Below are 27,432 nucleotides of genomic sequence, written 5' to 3'. Positions count from 1 at the left end.
ATTGGTATCCTGCAAGGCACAGGGCAGGGCAGGACAGCGCAGGGACCCCAGCAGCATGCAGTCACCTTGTACACCCCTCGCAGGGCCATGGACCAGGGACCCTTCCCCAGGCTCTGGGAGCCCCTGGCACCTATGCTGCCAGCCCAGGGCTGGACAACCAGCATGTCGGTCGTGGGGAAAATGAGACAGACGGGAGGAGCCACTCTGGGGCTTGGGCAGCTGGAAAATCTCACACTGCTGGGGCTAAAAATAGTCCCCAGAGCTGCAGCCCCGACAGCACCTGGGGTGGCAGCCAAGGACCTGGAGCCATCCCCACCGCACAGCTCCTGGGAAACCAGGTCCCCTCTGGCCTCACGGCCATGCCCTGGATTTAAAATGCACCACCCCACACCAGCACCCTTGATGGTCTGCTTCCCATGGACCCACCCCTGAGCAAAATGGGGCTTCAAGGAGGGTGACAGTGCCAAGCTGAGCACAGCCATGGCAGGTGGAGCTGCCACTCTTCCCACTGACCGCCTCTGTCCCCTTCAAGAACTCTGCTCTGTGATGGGGACACAGATGAAGAGCCCTGTCTCCCCTAGTCTCCCCAGTCCCTCTCACCCCATCACCTCAGGCTCTTACCATGGCAATAAAGCGGCCAATGAAGCGGAAGTAGGTGAGGTGGTCTGGGTTGATGGAGGAGGCAGGGTTGATCTGCAGGCAGTAGTTGTTCTTACCAGCGTACTCAAAAAGGCAATACATGGGGTTGAGCACTTCATGGGACAGTAGGAAGAACCACTCCCTGGGACAAGAGGAAGGGGGAACATGGTGATGAGGGGCCCGAAGAGCCAGGGTGCCCAGAGAGGCTGTGCCCCAATGGAGGGGACAGCTGTGTGCCTCCGCAGCACAAACCAGGCACCTATCTCCTTAGGGTCCTGGGGCCAGCGTGGGGCCCTGGTGTGACTTGCCAAGGGTGTCCTCCACCCCAGGAGTGCTATGCATCATTTGTGAAGGGCTTCTGGCAACACCACCAAGAAACAGCTCTGTTTGCTGGAGGCCCCACTTGGAGCACCATGGATGCCAGCAGGTACCATTCAGGCTGTGTGTACACACACCTTGAGCCTCCCCACACAGGCTCCCCCAGGAGGCCACCCCAAGCCCACAGCAGCACAGGGACAGGGACCATCCTGGCTTTGCTCCCCGGGCCGCACAGGCAGATGGGAATCCTCAGACGCAGAGGCAGCCCCAGCATCCCGTCCGTGGTTCTACCCTGTGGTAGAACAGCATGACGTAACCTACCATAGGGTAAAACCACTGGCAGGACACGGAGAGAGGCGGAGAGCAGGAGCACCTGCACCAGAGCCAGGGGCAGCAGCACACGCAGGAGGAGTAGGTAAGAGCAGTGAGCAGGAGGAAGCATTAGCCCAGCACCAAGAAAGACAACCCGAGCACGTCACAGGACTGATGGACACACGGAACCCACATCCAAGCAAGGCGCAGCCTGTGCTGCGTGGTAACAACCCTTGGGGCAGGCAGTGAGGCTGCAGGCTCATAGCCACTGCATCCCATCACGTCTGCCATGGCACACACCAAGCACACCACAGAACACCAGGCCTGTTGACTGCAGGGAGAAGCAGCCACTTGATCCATCAACTCCACGGACCACAGGCAGCAGGAAAGCCCCAGCCTGGTCCTGCAGCCCTCTCTGTGCCAGAGACAGAAACACTTCTAGGCATTCCACTATTCCCAGAACTCAACGCTCTCTCTTTCCCATTTGGAGACCTCCTGGCTCCTCTGTCCAAGCAGGTGGGGAACCAAGGCTGGGAACTGCTGGACAGACTCCTGGGCCCATACTGCCTTCATAGCCCCATCCAGAGGCCAGCACACAGTCTAGCACCCCAGCGCTCACCTAGCAATGCCCCCATAGTCCAGGCCCTCCTCTCCTCGCATGATGATGTAGAGGCGACGGCGCAGGTCGTACGGCTTCATGTTCATGATCTGGGCAGAGGCAAAGGGAAGTGTCACCACAAGCTGGTGTAGGAGTCAGCTCCACACCTTCTCGGGCTCTGTGGCCCTGACACCACCTCACCTGCTGAAAGGAGTCCTCAAAGAGCGTCTGCCGGGAAACGCTGATCTTCACGTGGCTGGGCAATGCATTTGACTACAAGCAAGGCAGAGACACGAGGCTTTGTGCAGGCTGGCACTATGGCTTTCTTTGCCCGCACCCATTCACCATCCACCCAGCCTGGTGGCTCAGCACACCCCAAGCTGCTGGGACCCCTCAGCCACTGTACTTACATGGCACAGGAAGCGGAACTGGTGGTATTTCCAACGAAAGCTTCGGTCATATGCCCCCGGGGAGCCACCTTGCTTGCTCCTGCAAAAGCAGTACAAGCCTTGGCTCAGCAGCCCCACTAACATGTGGCTCAGCTCCAGCTCCCTCATCATCTGCCAGGCAGAAGGAAGACCTCTGGGCTGCAGGTCTTCTCTGTCACACTCAAATGTGAGGCCCTAAATCCAGGGCTAAGAGTCTTTGCAAAACAGCTGATCCACTCCCCTCCTCCATGTTGTGGCCACGGGAAGGCAAGAGCTGCAATCAGGCAGCTCCAGTGCCAGCTCCCAAGAGCACTTACCCAGACTCAAATCCAGGTCGTGGGTCCTTGAAGGTGGTGGTACGAGTGTTGTGGTCCACGAAATAGCGCACGCCTTCATTCGTGTACTTCATCTCCCAGCCGGGCGGCAGCGGCGGCTCCTGGATCATCCTGCCAACAAGAAGGGGTCACTGGGCTGGCACTTCGGGCATCTCTTCCCCTGAACTGTGGTTCTCTGAATGGCTGCCCTTGGGGATCACCTTCAGTTTGCAGCTCCGTGCCAGGCAAAAGGAAGAATTCATGGCATGGGATACGAAACTGCCTGTCTGCATCCCAAGACAGAAGCTCTGCCTGCTCTGCACTCTTGGCCACAGTCAGCACTGGCTAGTTACAGCTCCACTCTGTCTGCAGGAGAGGTGGCCTCAGAGGAGACCTCGAACAGGTCTCTGGAGAACTGCAACCCAGAGCTCTCAGAAGCTCAAGCAAAGCCCAGCAGCAAGATGACAAGCAAGCAAGAAGCAAGCACCTCTTCCTGCCCACACAGTCTTCTCCATCACTTCCTCATCTCCACCCTCAGCTCCCACAAGCTAGATAGCTGCCTCGCAATGCCAAAGGCTTCAGTGTCCAATCCTCCTAGGCTTTAGTGCTGCCTGCAACTCTTGGTGCATTCAGCTCCCCAAAGATGCAGTTTACAGGACCCACTGAGGGCTCAGTCCCCTGCCACTGCCAGCTCTCAGCACTCAGGGGCCCATCACAAGCAACTTTTGAAAGCACAAGCCTCCTCCCTGCTCTCCCGCCCCAGCTGCCTACCCCTGCGTGCGGGGGTCTTCCCACTGTGTGGTCCGTGTGTTGTGGTTCACGTAATAGACTCGCCCATTGTCCTGTCTCTTCTCTAGGAGAAAAGGGAGATGAAGCGTTATCTGGAGAGCCCTGGTCTGCACTGGTGTGCAGTCCTGGGAACAACCTTCCCCTTCCCAGCTCATCAGAAGTTTGTCAGCTCCCCCTGACCCGCCTCCCCACCAGCACTGTCGCAGCTCACTTGGAAAAGGCAAGGTAAAAACCATCCTGCATTTCTTCAATGTGCACAAGCTGCTGCACCTCCAGGAAAGGTTGGCTGCCTTTAGTGCCCTCAAGGACAGCATACACGGAGGTGCCACAGCCAAGTCTGGCCCTGCCAACATGCTGCCAGGCTGGCACAAGCAGCTACGCACCTCACTGGGCAGGCAGCACACACCCTCCCCTCCTCAGACACGCAGAGCTCCACAAGCATGGCATCCCTCCGGGAGGATCTGCCAGCGCTTCCTCCAATGCATCCCACCTCACAGCCACACCAGTAACACCAGCATCACTGATAGACCCCCATCTATGCCACAGCTTCACACGCTTCTTGCACTTCCCACATATGCCACACACATTTTCATGAACACCCTCTTCCCAGAACATGTTCCTCGTGCTATTTGCCTACCCTGAACAGCAACAGTCTCCCACCCATGGCTGTGTACCATGTATCTTGGTGGGAAGATCTTGCACCCAGGTCCCCAGTCTGCCAGCCCTCAGGTGCCTGCACCCACCCCATCTTGTGCTGTCTGCCAATGCCACTCTGCCAGTGCACGCCCATTCATGCTCACTACCTCCCCACCAACACGAGTGCCCCACAGGCTACACACACCCCTCCATGTGTTGCGTCACTGCCCGCACGCAGGGCTCTGCTCCATGTTGCCAGGGATGCCCTGCACGCACACTCCCCTGTCACCTCCCTGGCCACCACAGCTCTCCTTACCATATCCCATTCTCGAACTGCAACAAGTAGCCCCCATGCCGTGGCTCTGGCAGACCCCAGATAACTGGGACCCCATCCATCCCAGGGACTCTATGCATTCTGGAGACCCCATCCATCCTGGAGATCCCTGCCCTAAGGTGTTCAACCTCACACAGAGCTGTGCCTCCCACAGTCTCCCCCACTGACACTGTGGATGGGGCCCCTTTCCTCACTGATAAGAGCAAAGGCTCCAGGACACTGTCACCATCATGCCCCTGCCATTGGAGATCCCAGTAGCAGCCTGGGCCTCTTCCTCTGTCCAGCTTCCCGCAGTTTTAACCCCTCCCTTGCCCTCCCTGGTACAGCCCATCTGCACCCAATAGCACCCCAGCCTGCCCTCCCCAGGGATGCTCCTGCCATGGGAAAGAAAGGGGGCCCTCTGCTCTGGGAATGGCACAGGAACCTTTCCAAAGGTCCTGGCACATGATGCTTAAGCCATGGGAGCAGGAGAGCCAGCCCCATAAGACCCAGCTCCCAGATCTGAGCAGAGCATCCCAGAAGGCACACATGGCAGCAGGATGGATTCTGCTTGGTAGAGGAGGGATCTGGGGACAAGTGAAAAGTTAGATCCCCAACTTCTCCCCCTGTCCAAAGAATAACCACAAGCATTTCTGATTCAGCAGCTGAGGGAGACTGGGAACCCCTCCAGGAAAAGAAGGGGGGAAGGAAAAAAAGCTGGATTTCAAATCAGAGATCATGCTAATCACAGGCAGATGCAGCCCCACACGCAGTAGAGCGTGGGGAATACAGGCTCAGCCACCGTTCCCACTGATGCCAGCAATGGGGGAGAAGGAGCTGCTGACAGCACCATCCTCCCCACAGGGCAGGTGGGGTCCTGGTCTGGGCGACAGGGGGTCCCCATTGGGACTGCCCCCATCGGGAGCAGAGTGGGCAGGTGAGGCAGCTCAGTACTTACCCCAGCCAGGAGGAAGGGGACCAAGAGGATCATTGTCGGATGGAGCTCCAGATGACTAGAGACAACAGAGAGGGCAAAAGCACAAAGTGAAAAGCTGAGGAGGGAGGTCTGGGCAGAGCAGAGTGCGGAGGTGAGCTGGGCAGCCCCCACTCCCACGCTCCCACTCACCTCCCCTTGGCCTGCAGCTCCCAGAGAAGTGGAAAAAAAAACCCTTGTACACTCAAGGCGGGTGGGAGGGGAGGGGAAGAAAGACAAAAAAAAAGGCACAAACTAAACAGAGGCTGGGGCAAGCCAAGGGGGTGGCAAGCAGGGGCTGTGCCGCACGAAGGGTAGCGGGCTGGGCACAGCAGGGTCCAGATGTGCGCGGCTGCTCAGCTCCTGCCGGCCGTCGCCACCAGATACACCTCCAGCCTCCTCCAAGAACCACACACAAGAGGGGAAAAAATATCGCAGGCCTTTCCAATGAAATCATTCCCACAAGCCGTGTCCACGCCCAGCGCTTCCTGGCGGGATGGCGGCCCCCTCCTCCCGGGCAGGGCCAGGGGTGCGGGATGCTCGCACTGAGGCCACATTCATCCCCACAGACGGGCGGCTCCGAGCCCCGCTGCCCCCCCTAGCAGGTTGGGGGCCACGGCACAAAGCACCTTTCTTCTTCTTCTTCGGGGTGGGCAGGGCCAGTGGCCATCGCCCCGTCTGAACTGGAGGACGCCCCAAGACTAGGGAGGCAGGCTGGGGGGCTGCCCTGTGAGCCTGAGCTCCGCCGTCTCCATGCCCCTGGGGAGGCAGGCGCAGCACCGCCAGTCGGGGTTGAGAGCAGAAAGAGGCCTGAGGGCGCTTTAAACAGTGAACTGAGAACCACGCTGCTACCAACAAGGCATTTCCACTGCACCTCCTAACGCCCCGCCACTGGAGAGGGGCCGGTATCCAGTTCCAGCCCGGCCAGAATCCCAGTCCTCCGTGCTGGGCTGGGGATCCCAGTCAGTCCCGGCACAGGAAATGCCACCCACAGCCAGCCCTGTCCTGTCCCTTCTGCCCGGGAACAGAAGGCAGCCTCTGTCCCAGGCATGGGTGCCTTCTTGGGGTACCAGGGTGCACCTAGTGCCCCACACTCTGAGACAAGCATCCAAACTTGGGGTGCCCCACAGCAGCCCAGCACCCGAGGGATGTCTGAGGCACACTGGAGCCAGCACACACAGTGCCACTTCAAGCTTTCTCTTGAATCTGGCTCCAGATGCCAGGATTGGGTGCAGGAGACACTGCCCTGGCAGCAGGCAGCATGGCATAACATGCCTTGGACTTGGGGTCCTGCTCCCTCCCTACCCAGAGGTGCAGCCAAGTCACCTGCAGATAGATCACCTCACTGTGGCCAAAAAAATCACTGATTTAAACTAAGAAGACAGACACGAGAGCCCAGGGCAGAGACACAGGCAGCCGTGAGGCTCTCCACAGCCCCTGGGAACAACCTGGCCTCTTGTGCCAATAAGAGCCCGTGGAGCATAGGATGCTGAATGTGGGCACAGCCTGCAGAACAGCATCAAGCACTCCTGGCAGAGCAGTCCCTGGCTGCATCCTGGCCCTGTCAAGGGCTTCATGGAGAGGGCTCTACATCACTCAGCACTGCCCATCACCTCCCCACCTTCCTCTTCCTAGGTAGGAGGGCAGGTGGGTGATGGAGACAGGAGGGCAAGGCAAAGCAGAAAGCAGGGAGGGAGGCAGAGCAAGATCCTTTGCCACTGGCAGCAGAGCTTGAAACAAGAATTAAGATCGTTTCATCAGGCTAAATTTGGAGCACAAGTCCCTCCCTCTGAGCTCCACAGTGTCTGGCCAGGGAAAGTCGCACAGCACTGGAGCAGCTCCAAGGCTGGTGATGGTGAGGATGGGCTGAGTGACAGGCCTGGAACCCTGTTTGGCCTCTGGTGAAGCCCCCTCCTGTGCCCCCCTCTACAGTGGTCCTGTGAATGTGCCAAGGGCAGTAGAGCTGTTGAGGGTCCAGCTTCTGCCACAAAGCTTGGAAAGGCTCTGGAGAGATGGGAAAGGGAGGAAAAGGGTAGAGCAGTTTCCCACACTGTTGACTGCACCTCACAGAATGGCACTATAGGATGGATTCTGCATCCCCTTCCCAGGGAGCACCAAAGCTTCTCACCAGAGCACAGAGCTCACACCAGTGCTAGCAGTGCTGTCAGGACATGTCAGCCTCCTGGCTCCCTTCAAGAGGAGGTAAGCATCAACGCGAAGATGGTCACTCTGGTCTGCCCACACGACTTCACACCTGCCCCCCTAGACCTCCCTCCAGCCATGTGTTGCACCACAGCATGGCCTCTGCAAAGGGACATGGCCAGCTGACATGGAGAACACAGAAACATCACTTCTCCAGGTGGTGGAAATGCTCCAGCCTGGCTTATTCCCAAGCACTGCTTACCCTGCAGAACAGGCACCAGCACCATCCTAGTTGTCAGAGGGTGCTCAGTGCTGCTATAAGCCAAGTCCCAGCTCCAGCAGCAAAGGCAAGGCCAGGACAAAAGTGGTCTCTGCCCAGCAGGTCTTAAGAGACCGATCCAGAGGCAACAAAACATGGTTGCTCAGCCCAAACTAAGAGTAAGAGGAAGAAGTGGAGGAAGCAGGACGAAGCTCACCAAGCTCAGCACATTCATGCCCTTCATTCTCTGGTCCCTGGCTCTTGCAGCCCTCACCATGTCACGACTTGTACCCCTGGCCTGCAGCTACTGCTGCTGCCTCCTGCTGCCACCCAGGACCCACTCACACCATCCTCAGCCCAACAGAGAACTAAGGAGAGATGACCTCACTCCCAGGAGTCTCCCCTTCCACTACAGAGCAGGTTCCCACAGCTTCTCCGGCGTATGCTCAGCTCCTGGAGCACACAGCAAGTTCTGCTAACTTCACAGGTCAGCTTGTCTGATGGAAGCCACAGGAGAAAACGTGTGTCTAGCCATGCTGGCACTGAAGGGACATCACGGACAGGCTGCTGAGGACACCTCCCACCACTCTTCAAGGTCATGGAAGCTGTGTTATAAAAAGCAAGTTACTCCCACACGGTTCTCTGCACACAGCAGAGGAGCTCGTAGGCTTTCAAGTCTGAGTCCTGCTCTACTAAGCTAACCAAGTTGACAGACCCCACATTCCATGTGTCTCAGGCCAGCCCAGGTGAGACCCTCATCACCATCACCATTGCCTTGGCTCTCACCTGGTAAAGGAATCTTTGGCTGAACTGCTGCATGGCTCCTTGGAGCTGGTTTCGCTGGGACTGCCACTGCTCATAATTCCTGACATACTCGGCCGTGGGACGCTGCCATGTGGTGGTCCGGGTGTTGTGATCTACGTAGTAATACCTGCCCCGAGGATCCACACGTTTCTCCCACCTGGAGACACCAGAGGAAGATGTCACTGGCTGTCCTTACTCAGGCAGTTCAGGAGGTCCTGCTAGCAGGTGCCGCCTGCTGCTGTGTGGCAACTCAGAACAAACGCTGGTGTGAAGGCAGCAGAAAGAAGCCTCAAAGGGGTCAGGAGGCACAGCAGAATGCATAGAGCATGGTGGTACACAGACCATCCTCCCACTGTCCTCAGCTGAGGGCTGCCCTGGACGCACAGCAGCAGCTTGAGAATATCCATCTGCTCTCCCAGGATGTGCTGAAAGCATGACTGAGAGGGGCACAGGGTTATGAGCCACCTCTCTAGCTGCACGCTCCCCTCATGCTCCCCATGCAATGGCTCAGCAGAGGATTTATGGCTGTGTTTGGAAGCATGTGTGAGAAAAGCAGCTCATAGTTCTCCAGAGCTGTCAGGCTCAGAAGTCCAGCTAGGGACCCAACGGTTCTTCATTTCACTCTGTTACTACAGGGCTGGCTTCAGACACAGGCTCTCCGACTCCTCTCACAAGACTGAGATACCCTTTAATAAGAGGGCTCTGTTCTCAGCTCCAGCACAACCACCAGCTTCACAGCTGAAGGGGCTCTTTTAGGCAAAGATCCACCAAAAGAAAATAAAGAAGGTCAGTAAGAAGACTTGAAGCAGCACTCTGCAAAGCAGATGAAGCCGTGGATGAGCTGCTAAGACACTAGCAGAGTTCACACCAGGCTGCTATGAGAATTCCTCCACAACAGCTGACCTCTGGCCAGAGACCTTTCTGAGAGAGGAGGAGCACACCCGGGTCCTCCCACACCTACCTTTCCAGGTTACAGCCTCCCTCTTTTACCACCAGACAGATCTCAAGCTGCTGCAGGATCAGCAAGGAGCTGCAGAAATGTCAGTTTAAGGTGCAGGCAGTGTGTGCCCACGGGAACCTGGAGGCTCCCGCAGAGAACAGGGCAGGGCCGTTTCACTTTCACACATTAATGCTGGCAGTTAGAGCACGTCGGTCAGCTCAGCCCTGAACAAACTCAGTCTAGAGAACAACAGCTTGGCTGTCTCCAGTTCTCTGCTTTTAGGGGCACAAAGAGGTGAGAATTCAACAAGCTTCTGGAAAGCACATGGCCCCCAAGGCTGTGTACAGCTTTTATGACCTGCAGACTGCTACTCCTGCAAACGAAAGCACAGCTCTCCAGGACATGAGCTCTGCAGAGTGTGTCCTCCAGGCCTCACAGAACTCGGCACAAACAGATCCCAGAGTGACTAAGAACATAAGTGGCCCCTAGGGTCCGGCCCCAGGTTTGGAGCACACTAGGCATGCCTGTTCTGCTCACCAGGAGCTCAACTCTCATCTAGAAGCATCCGCTTTTCCAGGAGATATGAAGCCCATCCTCCTCTTCCTCTTCCTGGCTCCCTTCCTGGCACCCTGTGCCACCCCTGTTCCCTACTCACAAGCTGTGCTGCTGCTCAAGTCTTCAGTCACTTCCACGGAGTTCTTAAAAAAGTAACCCTCTAACCAAGGCCACAACACAGCAGCTTGGGACACATTTTCCTTTGCACAAACGCTGATGCAACCTTTCTAAGCATACAAGGGTATGCCTTCAGGCCAGCAAACACTTGGGCAGCTCACCCTACTGCTTTTCAGGAGTGCAAACACCTTCCTGCCACCTTCCCCAGTTTTGCACACACTGCATGGCTACTACAACAAATTAGCTCGGTATCTGAGGTGCTGGCTGCTCCTGCCTTACCCGGGAGGAAGAGGTCTCTCCCACGTGGTGGTCTTGGTATTATGGTCTACATAGTAGACTCTACCATTAGGCAGCTCACGCTGTTCCCACCTGCAAGAAAAAAAAAGACAAAACCTCATGAGACAGCTGGAACTTGCAAGCACAGAGACCAAACCTTGGCTGAGATGGAGCTACCAAAGCAAGCTGCCCCCTGTGATGCCAGCCAGAGCAACTGCATCTTGCTGCAGGACTTCTTGGGTGTCTGCCCTACGACATACCACTCCAGGGACAGCTGGGGAGAGCAGCATCTCTCAGAAGAGGACACAGAGGAAACCAGAGACTGATGAAGCTGTGCCTGTCCTCTTCTCAAACAGAGGTGAAGAAATGTGCTCTTCTGGAACAAGCAGCAGGGATCCAGCAGCCTCAACCCCTTTGGGTAGTGAGAGCTGGAACCTTGCTACCTGTAGGAACAAGAGACTGTGCAGGTACCTTTGCCTACTTCTAATCATGCCCCAAAAGCCTCCCTAGGAATACTTTGTATGTGTGTGCCCACAGACTGGGACTGCAGCTGTGCAGCCCAGCCCCCCACCATGGATCAGCAAGCTGTGAATAATTAATAATCACTTCATTACTAAGAACATCCAGAGAGCTGCATATGGTGGATCACTGCCTAGCTACGGTGTCCTAACCTTTCCTGAAAATCAAGGACAGCTGCAGGTCTGCACAGCAGTTGTTTGCCTTGCTAGGTCAAGGCTATCAGAGAGAAGCTGCAGCAACCAGCTTCTGAAAACAGGCAACACTTGGAGCAGAAATTCCTACTTTCCTCCAGAAAGTGGGAGGGTTGGCATAAGATTTCACACAGGGTCAGTGTAAGATTTCACACAGGGTCAGTTTTATGTCCTGTGAGGTTTTGATCTCGTTTTTGTTTGGTTTCTCTTAATACATTTTTAAAGGGGAGCCTTTGAACTTGGGCTGAGGCTGTTTTCTCCTTGGCAGCACTCCTGCTCACTGCTGACAGACAGTGCTTAAAACCACGGCACGGCCACGGGGCTCTCAGGTCAGAGGTGGCCCCGAAGGAGAGCGGGAGTGACCGGGGGGCCTGGCTGTACATGGCCACACTGAAAACCATTCTTTGCTTTCCATTCAATCATGAAAATCTGTGTGGAGCACCATGCTCTCCTGTCAGCTCTCACTCTGCAACAGACAGAGGTGAGCCAGCAGCTGCTGACAAAGTGCTCTCCTGCTCCACTTCTACTCCCACAAATCTCCCTCCCGATTCAATCTTCAGCCTCAATTAATCACCACAAAAAGCCCTTGGAAACTAATATACCAGCTTCTGTGTGACAGCAGGGGAACAAACCTGGGCTTGCAGGAGCAAGCAGCCATGTGAAGGAGACACTCTAGGCATTAATGCCCCATCACTTGGGATTACACGGTTCCTGCTTGCCCTGAAACCTCCACAGGGGATGATGAGGCCACCAGATGATGACCTCAGCCACAATCACACACCATCATAGCCTTCACATGGCACTTGACATAGGTGGGAAGGCAGAAACAGGGAGAGAGCTTCCGTTCTGGCAGTGTGTCATCGGATGGGTCCCCCAACAGCCTAAAACCCCTCTGCCCTGGGCAGGAGGTGGTCTTGTACTCTCAGAGGAGAGCCAGTTCCCTGAGAGCAAGAGGGGAACATTAATGTCAAGCTCAGGACTTGGCTGATTGTCTGACCCAAATTAGAGCTGTTCCTTTCACTCCTTGTGCTTCTCACTAGCGCTGGAGACTTAATGCATCTGAAGAGACCAGGTAGCATCAGCAGATGTTGCCACTAGTCATCAGCACTGGATCTTTTTCATCCCTAGAACAGCTCTAGAGACACCAGTGGTTATCTCTGAAGGAGACTAAGGCAGGACATATTGTGCCTATAGACCTTTGACAGCAAGGGGCTCCCAAGCATAGCAGCATCCAAAGGCACGACCTGGTGAGAGCAGAGCCAGCACCACCTGGTGTTGTCCTGGCATCAGGAAGCCTTTGTCTCTCTGCCCCACACTCAGCCTTTTCCTGGGTTATCCTTGGGCAGCCCTGGGTGTTGTCAGTCAGAGCAGAAACGCCTGAAGCTTCCTGTTCACCAGTGATGAACTCAGAGCTTGTTGAGCTTAAAGGCACCACGACAGCTAAGAAAGGATTGAAATCTTTAGAGAGACAACCAGCATAGCTGGGATTTCTTGAAGATATAAGCATGTCCACCCCATGAGATGGACAGCAGAGGTTCCTGAACATCTTCAGGAAGATGGCAGGGCTGTGGAAGTGCTGCTGGCTGGAGAGCTGTGCACTGTGGCAGAGCTTTATGAAGTCCCTTCCTAGATCGGCACTGCAGGAGCTTCAGATCACCATCAGCAAACAGATGTGGGCCAGGCACAAGGCTCAGGTGGAGGAATGCTACTCACAAACACAACTCCAGGGCACAACCCTGCTCAGGAGACTCTGCAGAAGTCAGCATCTTGTGAAAACCCTTTAAGCATCATCTTTCTGAAGTCAGTTATATGTAACAGCCCCTTTGGATGGATCTAGAGACTGCAGCTCCTCTTGGTTACAGCAAGGACAGCCCCAGCCAGATGTCCCACCTGTTCTGTCCACACTGACATGTGGCACTGCACAGATGAACAAGACCTCAGCCTTGTGCACACAGAACCAATGGTGCCAGCAGTGGTTAGGGGAGTGGACACGTCCTCCAGATCCACTAATAACAGGTTCTCTGACCAACGTGGATCTGAGGGCTTGGAAGTCCTTTTGTGATAAGAGGCTCTCAAGTCCTCAGGTACCATTTCTGAGGCTCTCAAGCCCATGATGAGGACCTGTTTGAGGGCAAAGGGTTTCTGAATCCCTCAGATACTCCTCTGGGTGCTCCGGTGACTGCACAAAGTCATACAAGATTGCAGTCAGTTGCTGCTAGTGGCAGCTACTAACTGATGTCCTCTGTCCCCATCTGACACCCTATACAAACAGATGACAAACTCACATACTCCTCAGCTCAGCAGCAAGCTGGTGATATGAGAAGTAGATCTGCTGAGGGCTGCCTCACCCTGTGAATAGTGAATGACCGCCCCTAAACAGTAAGCTGTGAAGAGCTGCTAATGCTGCTGACACACAGCAACAAGCCCACAGACAGAAGCTCTGGGGACAACCCATCCTTGCTCAGACCACCTTGCTCAGCTCTCCACAGGCTTCCTTCCATCCCATCTGCCACCTCACAAGGGACATGGCTCAGGGAGATGCACAACAGCAGGCTCTTCCTTTGGGGACCCCAAACCCAGCTGGTCTTCCTTCTCCATGCCAGCTGACACATCACCACCACCAAGGAAGATCAGTGGTGCAGATGAAGGTATAGATGAGTGGTGTAGCAGGCAGCAGATGGTGGGAGCTGTCACCCACGTGCACCACAAAGCACAGGATGTGTCGGCTCCAGCTAGCTGCTCTCAAGGCTTGCAGTGGCAGTCGACACAGAGCTGAGGATGGTGTGAAGTGGCTGGGCTGAGGCAGCCCTGCAGTCCAAACCAAACGCCCTGCTTATGTAAGAAACCACAGCGCCGAGCCTCTGCCAGGCTGCATGAAGTGCCTCTTTGTGCGGCAGACAGCCCCATGCGTACCTGCTGCTAGCGACGTCTGTCCCCCGCGCAGGATCATCACTGATAGGAACCAGATGCTGGAACCAGCAACTCTCCTGCCCTCCCCCTTTTTGTTATCAGTCCCCCTTGAAGCCCCCCACATGAGAACTGGCACCCACTCCATGGCAAAGGCCTTGAGTGCTGGCACCAGCTGCTGCAACTGGCTGCTCCAGTGCCACACATGCTCCCTGGCTTCACAGGGAAAGGGGCTGTGCTGAGCCAGGAGGATGTGAAGGAGGCTCTGGGCACTGCCAGGGCTGGAATTATTCAGAACACCTTCCAGCACCCTCCAGCCCCTAGAACAGACTCCCAGTTGTGTGAGAGATGCCTTTGTGCCCACCACATCTGGTGCAGATGTTCAGAGGCAGTGATCTGAGCAGAATAAATAGCTCTGAATCCCCACTTGAACTCAGCTGCTTTAGATTCCATTTGCAGGCAGCCTGGTGCAAGCAGGGAGGCTGGGGCTCACTGCACCCACCAGCATGCAGCTCAGAAGAGCTGCTACCCCTCCAGAGGCTGAAGGGAAGCCCAGTATGAGCTCTCCATGCTCCCATGGGTGAAAGCAGACACTCAAAGAATGAGGCAGGGCTCAGGCAGAAGAGACACAATGGCTTTTGAGCTCTTCAGTGTTGCAGGGGACATGGTTCTTGTGAGCAAAAAAGCAGGAGTGATCACTCAGGCTCCTCAGCATTCTGCAGAGCCATCCCCATGGAACCAGGCCAGCAAGGGGCTTTCCTGCACTGCTCCCTAGAGCATGCTGCTCACAGAGCTGAAGCAGTCTGCATCCCTTCCCTTCTGCCTGAGACACTGCTGCCTCCACCAAGCCTAGCCAGCCACATCCCCATCTCCCAAGCCAGGCCCCAAACCACGAGGCAGAGCAACACCCTGGTGTGGTGAGCCAGCCGAAAATCATCTGGTCTCAAGAGATCCCCAGGAGCTCATTCATACTATCCCAGGACCAGAGTTCTGTTCAATCCCTGTTAGCTCAGAACTTGGTCTAGCAGCTCTCAGGGGAGGGCTCACACTGTGGAAACCTCAATGGACTCAATCTTCTGTTCCACTTCACCTGGGAAGACTTTGGTACATGGTCTCCACCCAGCCACAGAGCACAAGCTTGCAGCTTGGTCAAGCACATGCAGGAAAGTTGTTGCCCTCTTCCCCCTTACAGATCCTATGGCCAGGACAAGGAAGGACAGATACAAAAGGTTACAATCAAAGGTGTCTCCAGAGATGAAAATTCCATAAACTCAGCCTGCAGCATGGCTCACTGCCTTCAATGCTCTTCTCCAGCCACCTCCCAAAGCACAACAGCTTCATCATCCTCCCTGCTCTGACATGAACGATTTTCTGATGTGTGGGCACTGCAGGGAGATAGGCATGGGCTGCCCTTTTACCTGGCTGGACGAAGTGGAACTCCATACAAGTCTGGCAGGTCCTAAAAAGCAGCACTTGAAACCTTGAGCCTCCAGAAACCCTAACTGTGTGGTCCCCATGGGCTCCTCTCCACCTTAGGAAAGAAACAACAGCCTGTTTCCACCTTGAGCTGTGCAGAGGTGGGGAAAAGGAGACCTTCAGTCTACCTGGTAGAAGCAGAAAAGGGCACAAGCTCTGGGTGGAATAAAGACCTTTTTCAGAGCACTGGACTTTTCCAGCTGCCTGGAAACAGGAAGCGCCCAGGCTGGAGAACAGAAGCCCTCAGACAGGGCACAAAGGCACACTGAGCCGTTAGCCCTAATTACCTGTGACTGACACACGGCGAGGCCCTGACCTTCCAGGCATCGCCTCAGCCGAAAGAAAACAAACAGCTCCCTGCACACCAAACACAGCCACCTCCACCCCCTCCTGCGCCACTTGGCTTTTCCAGCCCAGAGCTAAAGGCAGCTGAAGTACACGGGGAGAAGGACCCAGCTGCAGCAGAGCAGGGCTGAGCCCAGAGCCTGCCCACACCCCCCACCAAGAGCCAGCCTGCCCATCAGCATTGCTTAGCCAGCCCCAGCTCCTGGCCCCTTCCTAAATCCCACAGAGGAAGGGGAGGATGTAGAGTGTCCACACCAGCAAGAAGAATAGGCACAGCAACGTGAGCATCCTGCTCACCTTCCCTAGCAGTAGTCCGTGACTCCATAGTGCCTCTGGATGCATGTTTGTGCCCTCCCGCTCAGCAGGAGCTCCCTGGAAATCCACACTCCCTCTTTCAAGCACTTTGCTCAGACTGGTCCCCTCAGCAACATCAGGAGAACAGAGGGCTCTGCTGCTGCCCTGGGCTTGGATACTTGCCACAGGGATGTGATTCATTGTTTGTTATCCCAGAAATCCAGAGCAGGGACAGCTCACAGAAGGAATCCACAATAGCCAAGGCCCATGCAGATGGGTCAGCTGAGGGATGACAGGCTGTGCCAGCTGAGTGGGGCACAAGGATCCCTGCCAGGCATCCTCAAACCCTCTCTGTTCTGCTACTTGCCATCACTTAAGAGTGCTGGAGCTCTGGAGCAGGCTGCCCAGATAGGCTGTGGAGTCTCCTTCTTTGGAGAGCTTCCAAACCCACATGGACATTGTGACCCTAGGCAACATGCTCTAGGTCACCCTCCTTTAGCAGGTGGGTTGGACTAGATGATCTTCACAGATTCCTCCCAATCCCTATCACACTGGAAATCCATCAACATTTCCAGCAACTCCTGGTTGCAGCACAGAGCCCTCTGTCACACATCCTCTTTCCAGCACCAACAGCACCCCAGTTTGCTCATGTCCTCCCAGTCATCCTTCTACAGTTATGCCAAGAAGCAAACAGGAACTGTTCCCCAAGGGCCATAGGAACTCTGCTGTGTTGGCTCTGTCCAACGAACAAAAGCCTTGAGAGTTGGCAGAGCTTACCCGGGGGGCAGAGCATCCAGGGCCAGCACTGCTGCCCGGGCTGGTGGGGCACTGGAGCTGGGGGCTGCCTCTTCTGCCTCTCCAGAGCTGGGCAGAGCAGGAAGGGCAGGAGCAACAGAGCTGTCGGCTGTGCTGGACGTTGCAGGGCTCGTAACGCTCGCTCCCACCACTGGCCTCTCCTCTTCGGTGTCTGCAGCACCTGCTGCATCCCCGTTCACTAGACAGGCAAAGGGCAGAGACATTAGCATCCAGAAATGGTAATAGGGGCCTGTGTGATCTACAGCAGCCATACAGCCCTGGAAGCAGCCACCACCACCACCCAAGCACTCAGAGTGCTCTCAGCAAAGGCAGCATCTCCATCGCTTATCAGTCACATCCCTGGGGAACTTCCTTCATTCTAAGACTGAAGCAAAGAGCCCTTGCATTTGTGCTCAGCAGCTCTTCTGCACTCACAAACACATTGCATGGCTGATCCAGTAACAAACTCAGGTAATGAGCAGGAGCTGGGAAACTGCTGGTGCAGCACTGTTCTGCTCCCAGGCAAGAGGGAAGCCCAGGCTCAGCAAGTCAGCTGCACTGCTAAGAGCTAAGCACTGCTGGATTCCACAGAACTTTTGAAACAGAGAATGGGAAAGGAGGCAGAAGAAAGGAAGATTACAAAGAAAACTGAGGACAAGGAAAATGCAGGCAAAAAATAAATGAAATAGGAATAGTTTGACAAATATTTATTAGATAGATAGAAAAAAAACCCTTGAGACTTGGCAGCCCAGCAGAGGGTAACTCTTGCTACAAGGCATCCTGGCTTCAGTGGCAAACCAAAAGGATTAAAAACAAATGAGCCAGAAGTAACAAAGAAGTAAGGAATGCAGATGAGCTCCACAAGCTAGAGCTGAAAAACACAGAAAGCCATGTCTGTGAGCCTAAGGGTTTAGAAATACTGTAGGAGAAAACTTCACAATGGTATAAATCCTCCCAGATGGATAACTGAAGAGCTACAGACATGCTGTAGAAGAGGCAGACTGCTTGGGACACTTCTGCTTTATAGCTGGAGGGTAGCAGGACAGCATTCTTCAGCATGAAGGAATACTGGTATTCAGCATCAGCAATAAAAGGAGCCCCTCAAGCAGCATCTAGAGATGAGGAAGATTTCCAGAGCAGCAGATTTGCTACAGCTTCCACCAGAGTCCTGCAAGGCTCAGCTTTTCTATTCACTTCTAGCCCTGGAAAAGGTGATCTTAGAAGGCTCAACCATGTTGTGCCAATCTTCAAAGGGAAGCTGCAAAATGACTCGGGTAGCTACACTGTGATCAGTTTGATCTCAGTCCAAGACAAAGCAAAGGAAAAGCTGATCCAAAGTTCACCTGGTAAGGAAGAGCTCCAGGGGAAACACAGGGCTGAGCAATGTGGCTGTGGACAACACAGGCTGTAAAACTATCTCCTTTCATTGCTGGACGAAAGTGCAGCTGTGTGTGACAAGTGTCACAGGGATGTTCTTGCAACAGTCTGCTCAAAACCAGTGGAAACGTCACCAATATGTACTAAACTGAGGAGGATAAGGATGGTTTCTAGAGGCACAGGACAGGGTGTCCAGCACTAATCCCAGCCACCTGAAACACTCATCTCCTGATGGAGTGTAAAATCCTCACCGACAGCACTTGCGGGAGACAGGCTGGTGAGTGGTCAGTGGTGATGAGGACAGCGCAGCAGGAAAGCCACTGGGGAGACTGGGGCCAGGCCAGTAATACATATTCTAAAGAAACTAAAGCCAAGGAGCCAAACTACTCGAGAGCAAAACCTCTGTCCTCAGCGGAGGGGACACTGGAAGGGCTGAGTAGACACAGGGTACACTGCACAGGATTTGATCCAAACACAGCTCCACAGCTAGCAGCAGAGACAAGCTATGGCCCTGGAGAAAGGGGCACAGACCAAGAGTGACAGTTGAAGGGCGGCATTTCATGTCAACCTTCTGCTCCTCCATCCCACTCCCAACAAGCGTTTTGGCAAAACCAAAATTATTTCTGACAACAGCAGGACAGACAGCACTGCCTGCAAAAGCAGTGCAGGAGAGCAGGCAATGTTGCACTGCTTAACCAGCTGCATTAGACCCAGAGAAGGAAAACAGATAACCCATGGGTGGCTTCGAAGTTAGGCACTCAGAAGGTCCCAGTCCCTGCTCCAGGAGGTCTTTATGGCTTGGTGAACAAACCCAAGAGAAGATACAAGAAACCTTCCAAAACATAACCTCTGGTGTTAAGAATCAGCCCACTTTGAGAGATGGGTTTGTGCTTTTTCTGGTGCTCTGCAGGCAGCTGCTTTTCCCACCTGAGCAGGCAAAGGGCTCAAAGCATTTTCACCAAAGACTGACAGGCAAAAGTCAACTGAATGCTGAAAAGAGTCCACTCATCTGTGATATCTGTTCTCACTGTGGAATCAGCAGTGTTGCTGTCCCAGTATCCTGCTGAAGTCCTGGAGCTGGATGCAGCATTTTCTTATCAGGGATACTCCAGACATGAGTCAGAGAAGTCACTCACGAGAGGCACACCAGATCCTGCCTGGGTGCTCTGCAGAGCTGCCCAGCTTATCAAAAGGGAAATCAAAACAAATCGATCCACTCACAGAGAGGAGATTCCCAAGCAGTACGAGAGGCATTATGAGAAATTCACTTTCCCCCTGGAGACACAGACCTGAGCTCTGTCCCCTCACCTCCCCTCCACAGTCTCACCTGTGCCGTTGGCTGTGCCATTGGCCATGCTGGTGTGCTGTGTGCTCTTGGCCTGCTGCCGGTGCCGGCTCCTGGTGCTGGGACTTTGCTCTCCACTCCCTGAGCTCTGCCTGGCCACTCCAGCTGCATGTCGGTGTGTCCTGCAAGGCAACAAAGCAGGGCAGCTGAGACAAAGCACTGGCCACAAAGAAACACCTTTCCCTTGCCTTTTTGGCTCCTTCGTACACTGCTTCTCCCCCAGCTCAGCCATCAGTCTTCCCTCAGGATGTAGCCATGTGCCTCTGCTTCTCTGGCAGAGCCCTGAACTTTGTGCTGAACTTGGACCTTCCAGCCTGCCCACGGGTCCTGGAAGTGTCAGAGTCCCACAGAGGAGTAACCAGGGTGACAATGAACTTGATTTTGTTTGTGGGTGCTCACCCTGGCCACTCCACATGCTAAGGAACAGCCCTGGACACTCATGGACAGAATCCTGCTTGCAGAACCAAACTGTGGTTTCCTCCAGCCATCCTTGCAGTAAAACTCCCAGTGCCAGCTCCTGCACCATGGTGGGAACCCTCACCAGTGCCTCCTGCATGGCTCCAAGCCTTCCACAAAGGTGAGGAAAGTGCCAGTGTTGGCTGCTACAGACACAGACACCAACAAAGAAGGGAACAAGCAGATGGAAAAGATCGGAGGTTAAACCACAGCACGAGTTGTGACCAGTTCAGAGGCAGCTGCTCCATTCCTCATAGGGGCCTTCCCTCTTTGTCACACTGCAGCTTCCTTGCCACCATGTACCCATGGCCAGGGCAGCCCAGCATCAGTAGGCAGAGCGGCTCCAGCACTCTCAAAGCAAACTCTTCCCCTCAAACACCCTGGGCCCCTGAGGCAACACAAAGTCATTCAGGAAGCAATTGAATTTTCACATCAAGCAGCCTGGTTGCTCCCGCAAGTGGGGAAGGGGTCGGGGCAGGGCGGGAGAGGGGATACTTCATTTCTAGGGGAACAGAAGAAAACCCCAGCCACCTCCACCCAGGATCAGAGAGACCACAGAGGGTGAGGACCGCAGGGATTAAGAAGTTGGTTTGGCCCAGCCAAGTTCTCCCCTTAAAAGGGCAAAACTCACAAAGTGTCCCCACGTCTCAGGGCTGGAGCTGGGAGGGGACGGCAGCTTGGCAGTGACAGGGCACAGCATCAGTCATGCCACCCTCACCAGATTCAGCAAGCCCTTGGTTCCTCCCACTTGCTCCAAAGCTGATCTCCTTGGGGAGAGGCTCATGACAGAGGGCAGAGGAAAGGCTGGGAGCAGGAGGAGACATGGGAAAGTGGGGGATGGATGTTGAAAATAGATCAGATAAGAGCCACACGCAGAGAAGCCCGTGAGCAGGAGCCGCCCAAGCTACTGTGACATGCAGAGAAGCCACGGACCTCCTCAGGAGGGCAGCCCTGCACGGAGGCTCCTTGAGGGGCCTCTCAGAAGGTGAACTCACCCCAGATATCCCAGATACCCCCAAAACTTCACCATGTGCTGAGGGTTTGCTTTGGCCACCAGCATCTGGGGACTTGGAGCAGCTGCAGAACAGGCTCTTCTTTCTCTGATCAAGAGGTGAAGGTTGCCCATCACTCTCCAGCCATGGGGCTCTGTGGGGCACACCAGAGCCACACGCTTCCTGAAAGCTGGCCAGGACCCATCTCCCCACACATGGCCCCCAAGCCCTGACCAGCGACACGTGCACAGGTGGCACCACAGGCAGGAGCTGGGCCCACCAGAAACAAACCCTGGAGCCCAAGACTGATCTGGTCTCTGCCCTTCTCAGCACGGATGAGCTCAGAGCCGGCCACAGTTTTTAGAAACCAAAACAGGATGTTTCCAGGCTGCCAGCCGCCGCACAGGGTGACCAGGCCTGAATTAGCCGGCGTGCTGCCCAGCCCGGCCCTCCTACGAGTGCTCCCATCTGGGCATTGTCTTTTAATAGATGCCTGGAAACAAACCCCACCAGGCCACGTGAGAGCAGCGGGGCCGGGAGACTGCTCTTAAAATAGGAGGAGGGAGAAAACAAGGCAGAGCGCAGATGGGAACAGCCTCTCATGGCCACACCAGTGGGATGGAGATGGAGGGACACCCACGCCGGTGCGACATCCATCAACCAGGCAGCTGGAAAGACTCAACTGTTCCCCATCAACTGGGGATCTTGGGTGGCTGCCCCATCGAGTGCTCTGCCCCATCGCCCCTCCTGGGCTACAGGCAGAGGCAGCAAATGATGCCAAAGAGGAAAGCGGCGTGAGCCAGAGTGACATCAGCCCTTCAGTTCCCCATCTTCTGCCAAGGCAGAACCCCTATGCCACAAGGGCTGACGTGGGCCCTGGGCATGAAACCCAGGAACAGCCACCTCCTCCTGCTACTGTGGCCAGAAGGTCCTGGCAGGACACCAGCAGAGGTGGCAGCACCAGTTTCAGTCTCACTCAATGCAACAGATCACTGCGGCCAAAGAGAAGGGAGGGCAGAACACACAGCTGGGAGCCAGCTCCGAAAACACAGAGCTGAGAAATTCCTCCTGCTCCTGCAAAGCAGGGAGGAGGCAGCCACGTCCCCAGCACACAGTGCTGTGCCAGAAGCAGAGATGCCACCTGTGTACAACCACCCTGGAAGTGGAGCAGGAGGAACATTTCCTAATCCTATGGCAGTGGGATGTGTAACCAAAGAAGTGCCTTGCTTACCCCCCCCCCCCCCAAGCCTGGTTCTGAACCTCCAAACCCAGAAACCCAGGTTATTCTTGTTACCCACCACCTTCCACCTGACTCAAGATCCAACACACACCTTGTTCTCCAAGGCCCTGAGCAGCCCCTGGTCTGTCTGCCAGAGCATTCACCATATGACACTGCCTGTCTCTCCCGTGCCAGGGCTGTGACTGGTGATCCCAGCTTCCCTGGTCTTTTGCTGCTGCTGTGTCACACCAAAGCCACATGTCAGGGGACATCCTGCAGCCATAGATTAGGCTTTGCAGGGCAGTTTCATAGAGGGAAATAATTGATGTGAGTGACCCAGGAGCATCTCCTGCCTTCCCTCAGGGATGCCCATCACCAGCTGAGTGGTGACTTGTGGATATCACACAAGCAGAGGACACAAAGCACAGTGTATGGAGGACATTGCTTGAGTTTGCCAGAGCTGGTGACAGATGACAGCAGTTTCTCCTGGCTGTTCCTGGAACATCACACCCTACATAGATCACCAGCCAGAGTCTCCCCAAAGGGTGAGCAGCAAACCAGGCTACTTTATTCCCCGCTGCCAGAAGAATGCCCCCCCTTTGGCCACCACAGGACAAATGGGGATTGTGGAAACTCTCTCCGCACCCAGGGCATCAGCTTCCAGCCAGGACCCCTGGGCTCTGTTTTCTCTCAGCACAGAGGGCTGTGGAATTTCACACTCCATCACCAAGGTTAGCAGCAAATCCCAAGATGAGACTTCTCCAGGAGAAGAAAGAGAAGCCCTGAGCAAGCAGGTTCCCTCGAGGGGACAGCATAGAAACAGCTGAGAAGCAAAGAATGACCCTTTTCTTTCTGCAGGCAGGTTTGCCAGCATCCGTCACCAAGTCCGTGAAAATAAACACATCTCTGCCTATAAACAGAGGAGACATCAAACAGCATTCCCAGGACCTGCACTCCACTTTGGAGAAGGCAGCAGCCTCCACGGTGAGCATGCTTTCAGCAAGGTTCTGCCACATGCAGCAGTCCTACATCAAACTGTGGCAGTATGTCCAGAACAACCCTAACCTCCGGTGAGTGTGGGATGAACTGAAAACTTGCCAGAAGGTTTCTCACACCAGAGCAGCCAGGGGATGTTTAATGGGGAAGGCTCAGAAAGTCTGCTGAAGAAGTACTTGGCTAGACCTCACTACACTTCTCTTGCATGCTTGCAGCTTGAGAGGACATCAAAAGCAGACACTTTCAGGAGATGGGAAAGCAGTCAGGGACCAGAAGTGAGCAGTCATCAGGCTAAGCCCCCCAAACTAGAACTTTCTTTGCAGGCTAGTAGCACCTACTGATAGCTGCTAAGAGACTGCAAAGCCCAGCTCCAATCAGGACACTGAGCAATTGCCCTTTAGAAGGCTTTAACATCTAGACAGCAAGAATTAAGACAACAACAAAGGAGCACAAACTGTGTTCAGTGACCTGCTCCCCATTTCCCACCCCACTGTTTCCTCAAGTGGGAGACAAACACAGGGTATGGAAGCACAGGGTCACATTTTAGTGCCAAACCTTTTCTCCCCTTTGTTTATCCCGTGTATGTGACCAGCAGATGAACAGCTTGAGGTGTGGGGCTTGTTGCTGAGAGCACTCCTACACCTGTGACATGCAGAACCTGCCATAGGGAGGGTGCCTGCAGCCTGCCCCATGGGCACACTTCTAACCAGAGCAGCTGTCCAGCCTGCTGGGCCACTGCCACGCTTTGGAAATATAAATAGGTGTTAAATTCAGCTCCATGTTGACAGTGTGACACGTCTCTCCGTAACCACAGCTCCAAAAGGAGCAGTGCTCAGCCACACCAGCCCAGTGAGGAGGCAAGGGCAGGCAGCATGCCAGGAGCAGGATGGGCTGCTGCCCAAGCAGCTCGTTTCCTTTGGAAGCAGCTGTTATTTCCCTGCAGCTCTGCTTCTCCTGCTCAACCTGGGCCTTCAGAAGGTCCTGTGACCATGACCTAGAGGGGGACATTGTGCTTCCCAGCCCAGCCAAGGCTGTGCTCAAGGCAAGAGCTGGGGTCTCCATATTCCCCATTCGATGGGCCCCCTGCAGTCCAGCCTTGGTCACAGCCTGCCCCACATCTCCCAGAAGGACCATTCCTTCAGCTGCCAGCAGAGACCGGCAGAAACTCTCTCAGCCACCACAGACCTGATATTCTTTGAGAAAGGATAATTTAAGAAAGGTGTGTGGCCATCTTCCAGTGCTGTTGTCCCTCAGGAGGTTGGCAGGTCCACCCCTGCTCCACACCTCCTATGGGCTGTTTTGCTGAGGGCTCACTGGGAGATCTGGAGCGAGGTACACTCACAAGGATGATCCAGACACTTCACATCTGCCCCACCACCGCAGTAACCACCCAGCAATGGACTGACAGTGGTGTCAGTATGAGACCCTTACCTTGGTCTGCTTCCAAAGCAGTTTGTACTAGGAGGCTGGTGTCTGCCCTCTGTAGCTGCAGCCACGTTGCTGGGCTCTCGTCCAGGCAGCTGGGACCCTGAAGGGGTAAAGAAAACATGAAGAAAAACTGTATTCCTTATATATCCTCTCCACACACCAGTGCTCGCCTTCTTAAGCTCTACTTGCTCCCTTGGAAGCCCCAATGGGTCAGACACCAGCCCCAACACCCTTTTTCTAAGTGGTTCATCACTGACAGGCTGAGACAGTTGGGGTTGCTCAGCCTGAAGCAGAGAAGAATCCAGGAAGAACTTCTTGTATCCTTTTGGTACTCAGAGGGGTTGATCAGAAAGTTCATTACAGACTTTTTAGCAGGACTTCTTGTGACAGAACAAAGGGTGCTGGGTTTGAACTAAACCAGGGAGATTCAGACTGGATAGAAAGGAGAATTTTTTATGCTGAGAATGGTGAGACCTCGGGCCCAGGTTGTCCAGAGAGATGGAAGATGCCCCATCCCTGAACCACTGAATGTCAGGGTCTTTGGGTGTCTGAGCAACCTGCTCTGGTTGCAGATGTTCCTGCTGACTGCAGGAGCTTGGATGAGATGAGCTTTAAAGGTCATTTCCCGCTCAGAGCAGTCTGATTCTAAGATTAAACACAGAAGCTGTTTCTCAGCCCATGCAGGACAGCGAAGGAAGGGGCTGAGCTGCACGGGAAGCTGGCGGAGAACCTAGAGCAGGTCCAGTCCTCTCACGTCAGCAGAGAGCAAGGCAAAAACCTGCCGACGCTCACTCCCACAGAAGCCTGTGCTCAATCCCGGGAGCAGGGCAGACAGGGGCTGGAGCTTTACCTGGAAGAGGAGGTGGCCACCAGCAGCAGGCTGCCGGCGCAGAGGTGCCAGGGCTGCGCTCCCAGCCCTGCCGCTCTCCCTGCCAAGGATGGAGCTGGGCGGCACTCACCCTCCGTCCCGGCGCTGCCATTGGGCAGGCTTCCCAGATCAACAGCAGGCCCGTCCAGGAAAATCGTCAGCTCCCCGCCAGAGACAACGCTGCCTTTGTTCTCCGTCTGCAGGTCCAGGGTCAGCTGCCTGTTCTCCACTGTGGGAGACGAGGGGACATCGAGAAAGAGACCGAGTGGCCATCACTTGGGATGCCAGACATGATGGAGGACGGATTGGATTCACCATCCCAGCTCCCCCACGGGACAGGACATCAGCCTTCTGGTCACCTCCAGGCCTCCTTGCAGCCCCAAAGGACAAAGGGCCCACTCCCTCAGGACCAGCTGTCCCAACGAGCACCATCAGCACTGGTCTCACACATACATGTATCCACCAGCACCACCAGAGGACACCTGGCCAGAGGACACCTGGCCAGCCCCACCACCAGCTCCCGACAAAGATCCTCCTTAACCAGCCATTGCTAGGAAAGGGAGGTCCCTCCAAGGGGGTGGAGCTGCTCCAAGGCCCCTGCCTGCCACACAGCTCAGAGCACCATCACTCACAGATCCAGGAGCTAGGTCTGTGGGGAAGATGGTGGCAGGAAAGCTGAAGGATTCAGCCGGTTTGACGTGACACACGTGGCAAGAAGGTGTGGCCACTGTCAGGTGCCTTCAACACACAGCATGCTGACAGCTACCTGCCCATCAATGCCTGAAGCCCTGGCCTGCTGCAGAGGAGCTAGCAGCACTTGTCAGAATTGGGGGTATCCTCAAGCCACCTCAAAAAGCCAGGAGAGCAGCAAACTCCAGGCACATCCCTCCATCCTCATCACCATGTATCGGCTCCACTGAACACAAATGCACTGCTGTAGCATCAGACTGCCTTCACAGAAGCTTCTGGAGTGGGTGGCATGAGCTGGGAGGCTCCTGGACAGCAACTAGCTCCACTCCCCTCCTATGTGAGCCAGTTTGGCTTCAGCAACTCAGCACAGCTGGACATTGTGGCTTTGCTCAGGGGTAACAGCTCCAGGAACATCACTTGCTGCTCTCCCATTGGGCATGGAGTGAGAGGCTGCAGCAGTGGGGACAGAAGCCAACAAGCTACACAGTGCCACATGGCAGGGCACCTAGCAGCTGCCTCAAGAACCAGCATGTGCCCCATTTCACCAACACAGAGCTGTGGCTTTCTGCCTCTTTGCATCCCAGGACAGACACACACTACTCTCCCAGCTCCTCCAAAGCTTCCTGACAGCTTCTGGTGTTGTGGCATCTCACACTTAGTCCAGTTTTGGGCCCCACACTCCAAGAAGGACACTGGGGTGTTGCAGTGTGTCCAGAGAACGCAGACTAAGCTGGTGAAGGGTCTGGAGAACACGTCTGGTGAGGAGCAGCTGAGGGAACTGGGGTTGTTCAGGATGGAGAAAAGGAAGCTGAGGGGAGACCTTCTGGGTCCCTACAACTCCCTGAAAGGAGGTTGGAGCCAGGTGGGGGTTGGTCTTCTCATAGGGAACAAACAACAGGACAAAAGGAAATGGCCTCAAGTTGCACCAGGAGAGGTTCAGGTTGGACACGAGGAACATTTTCTTCCCCTTGAGGACTGTCAAGGCCTGGACCAGGCTGCTCAGGGCAGTGGTGAAGTCCTCATCCCTGGAGGGGTTTCAAAGCCACAGAGATGTGGTGCTAAGGGACATGATTTACTGCTGACCTCAGAGTGCTAGGTTGCTGACTGGACTTGATGATCCC

The 27,432-nt window shown here is 55.0% G+C and overlaps 1 protein-coding gene across 3 annotated transcripts in view; it reads right to left on the bottom strand.

The window, feature by feature from the left end:
* WWP2 (WW domain containing E3 ubiquitin protein ligase 2) overlaps nt 1-27,432 on the bottom strand; it is a 43,144-nt gene that overhangs the window by 4,947 nt on the left and 10,765 nt on the right. For all 3 annotated transcript variants that reach the window (XM_064160204.1, XM_064160205.1, XM_064160206.1), the window contains exons 5-17: nt 25,713-25,850; nt 24,757-24,853; nt 19,645-19,784; nt 16,923-17,139; nt 10,417-10,506; nt 8,508-8,682; nt 5,306-5,360; nt 3,381-3,462; nt 2,613-2,741; nt 2,278-2,356; nt 2,069-2,140; nt 1,889-1,977; nt 622-781 (exon numbers count right to left, since the gene is read on the bottom strand). In XM_064160204.1, coding sequence (XP_064016274.1) covers nt 622-781; nt 1,889-1,977; nt 2,069-2,140; nt 2,278-2,356; nt 2,613-2,741; nt 3,381-3,462; nt 5,306-5,360; nt 8,508-8,682; nt 10,417-10,506; nt 16,923-17,139; nt 19,645-19,784; nt 24,757-24,853; nt 25,713-25,850 — 1,523 coding nt within the window. The remainder of the gene's footprint in view (nt 1-621; nt 782-1,888; nt 1,978-2,068; nt 2,141-2,277; nt 2,357-2,612; nt 2,742-3,380; nt 3,463-5,305; nt 5,361-8,507; nt 8,683-10,416; nt 10,507-16,922; nt 17,140-19,644; nt 19,785-24,756; nt 24,854-25,712; nt 25,851-27,432) is intronic.

This window comes from Pogoniulus pusillus, chromosome 20 (assembly GCF_015220805.1).
Source record: "Pogoniulus pusillus isolate bPogPus1 chromosome 20, bPogPus1.pri, whole genome shotgun sequence".
NCBI classification, from domain to species: Eukaryota; Metazoa; Chordata; class Aves; order Piciformes; family Lybiidae; genus Pogoniulus; species Pogoniulus pusillus.
The sequence above is the reverse complement of the archived record's forward strand: the minus strand, read 5'-3'. Positions and strand labels throughout refer to the sequence as shown.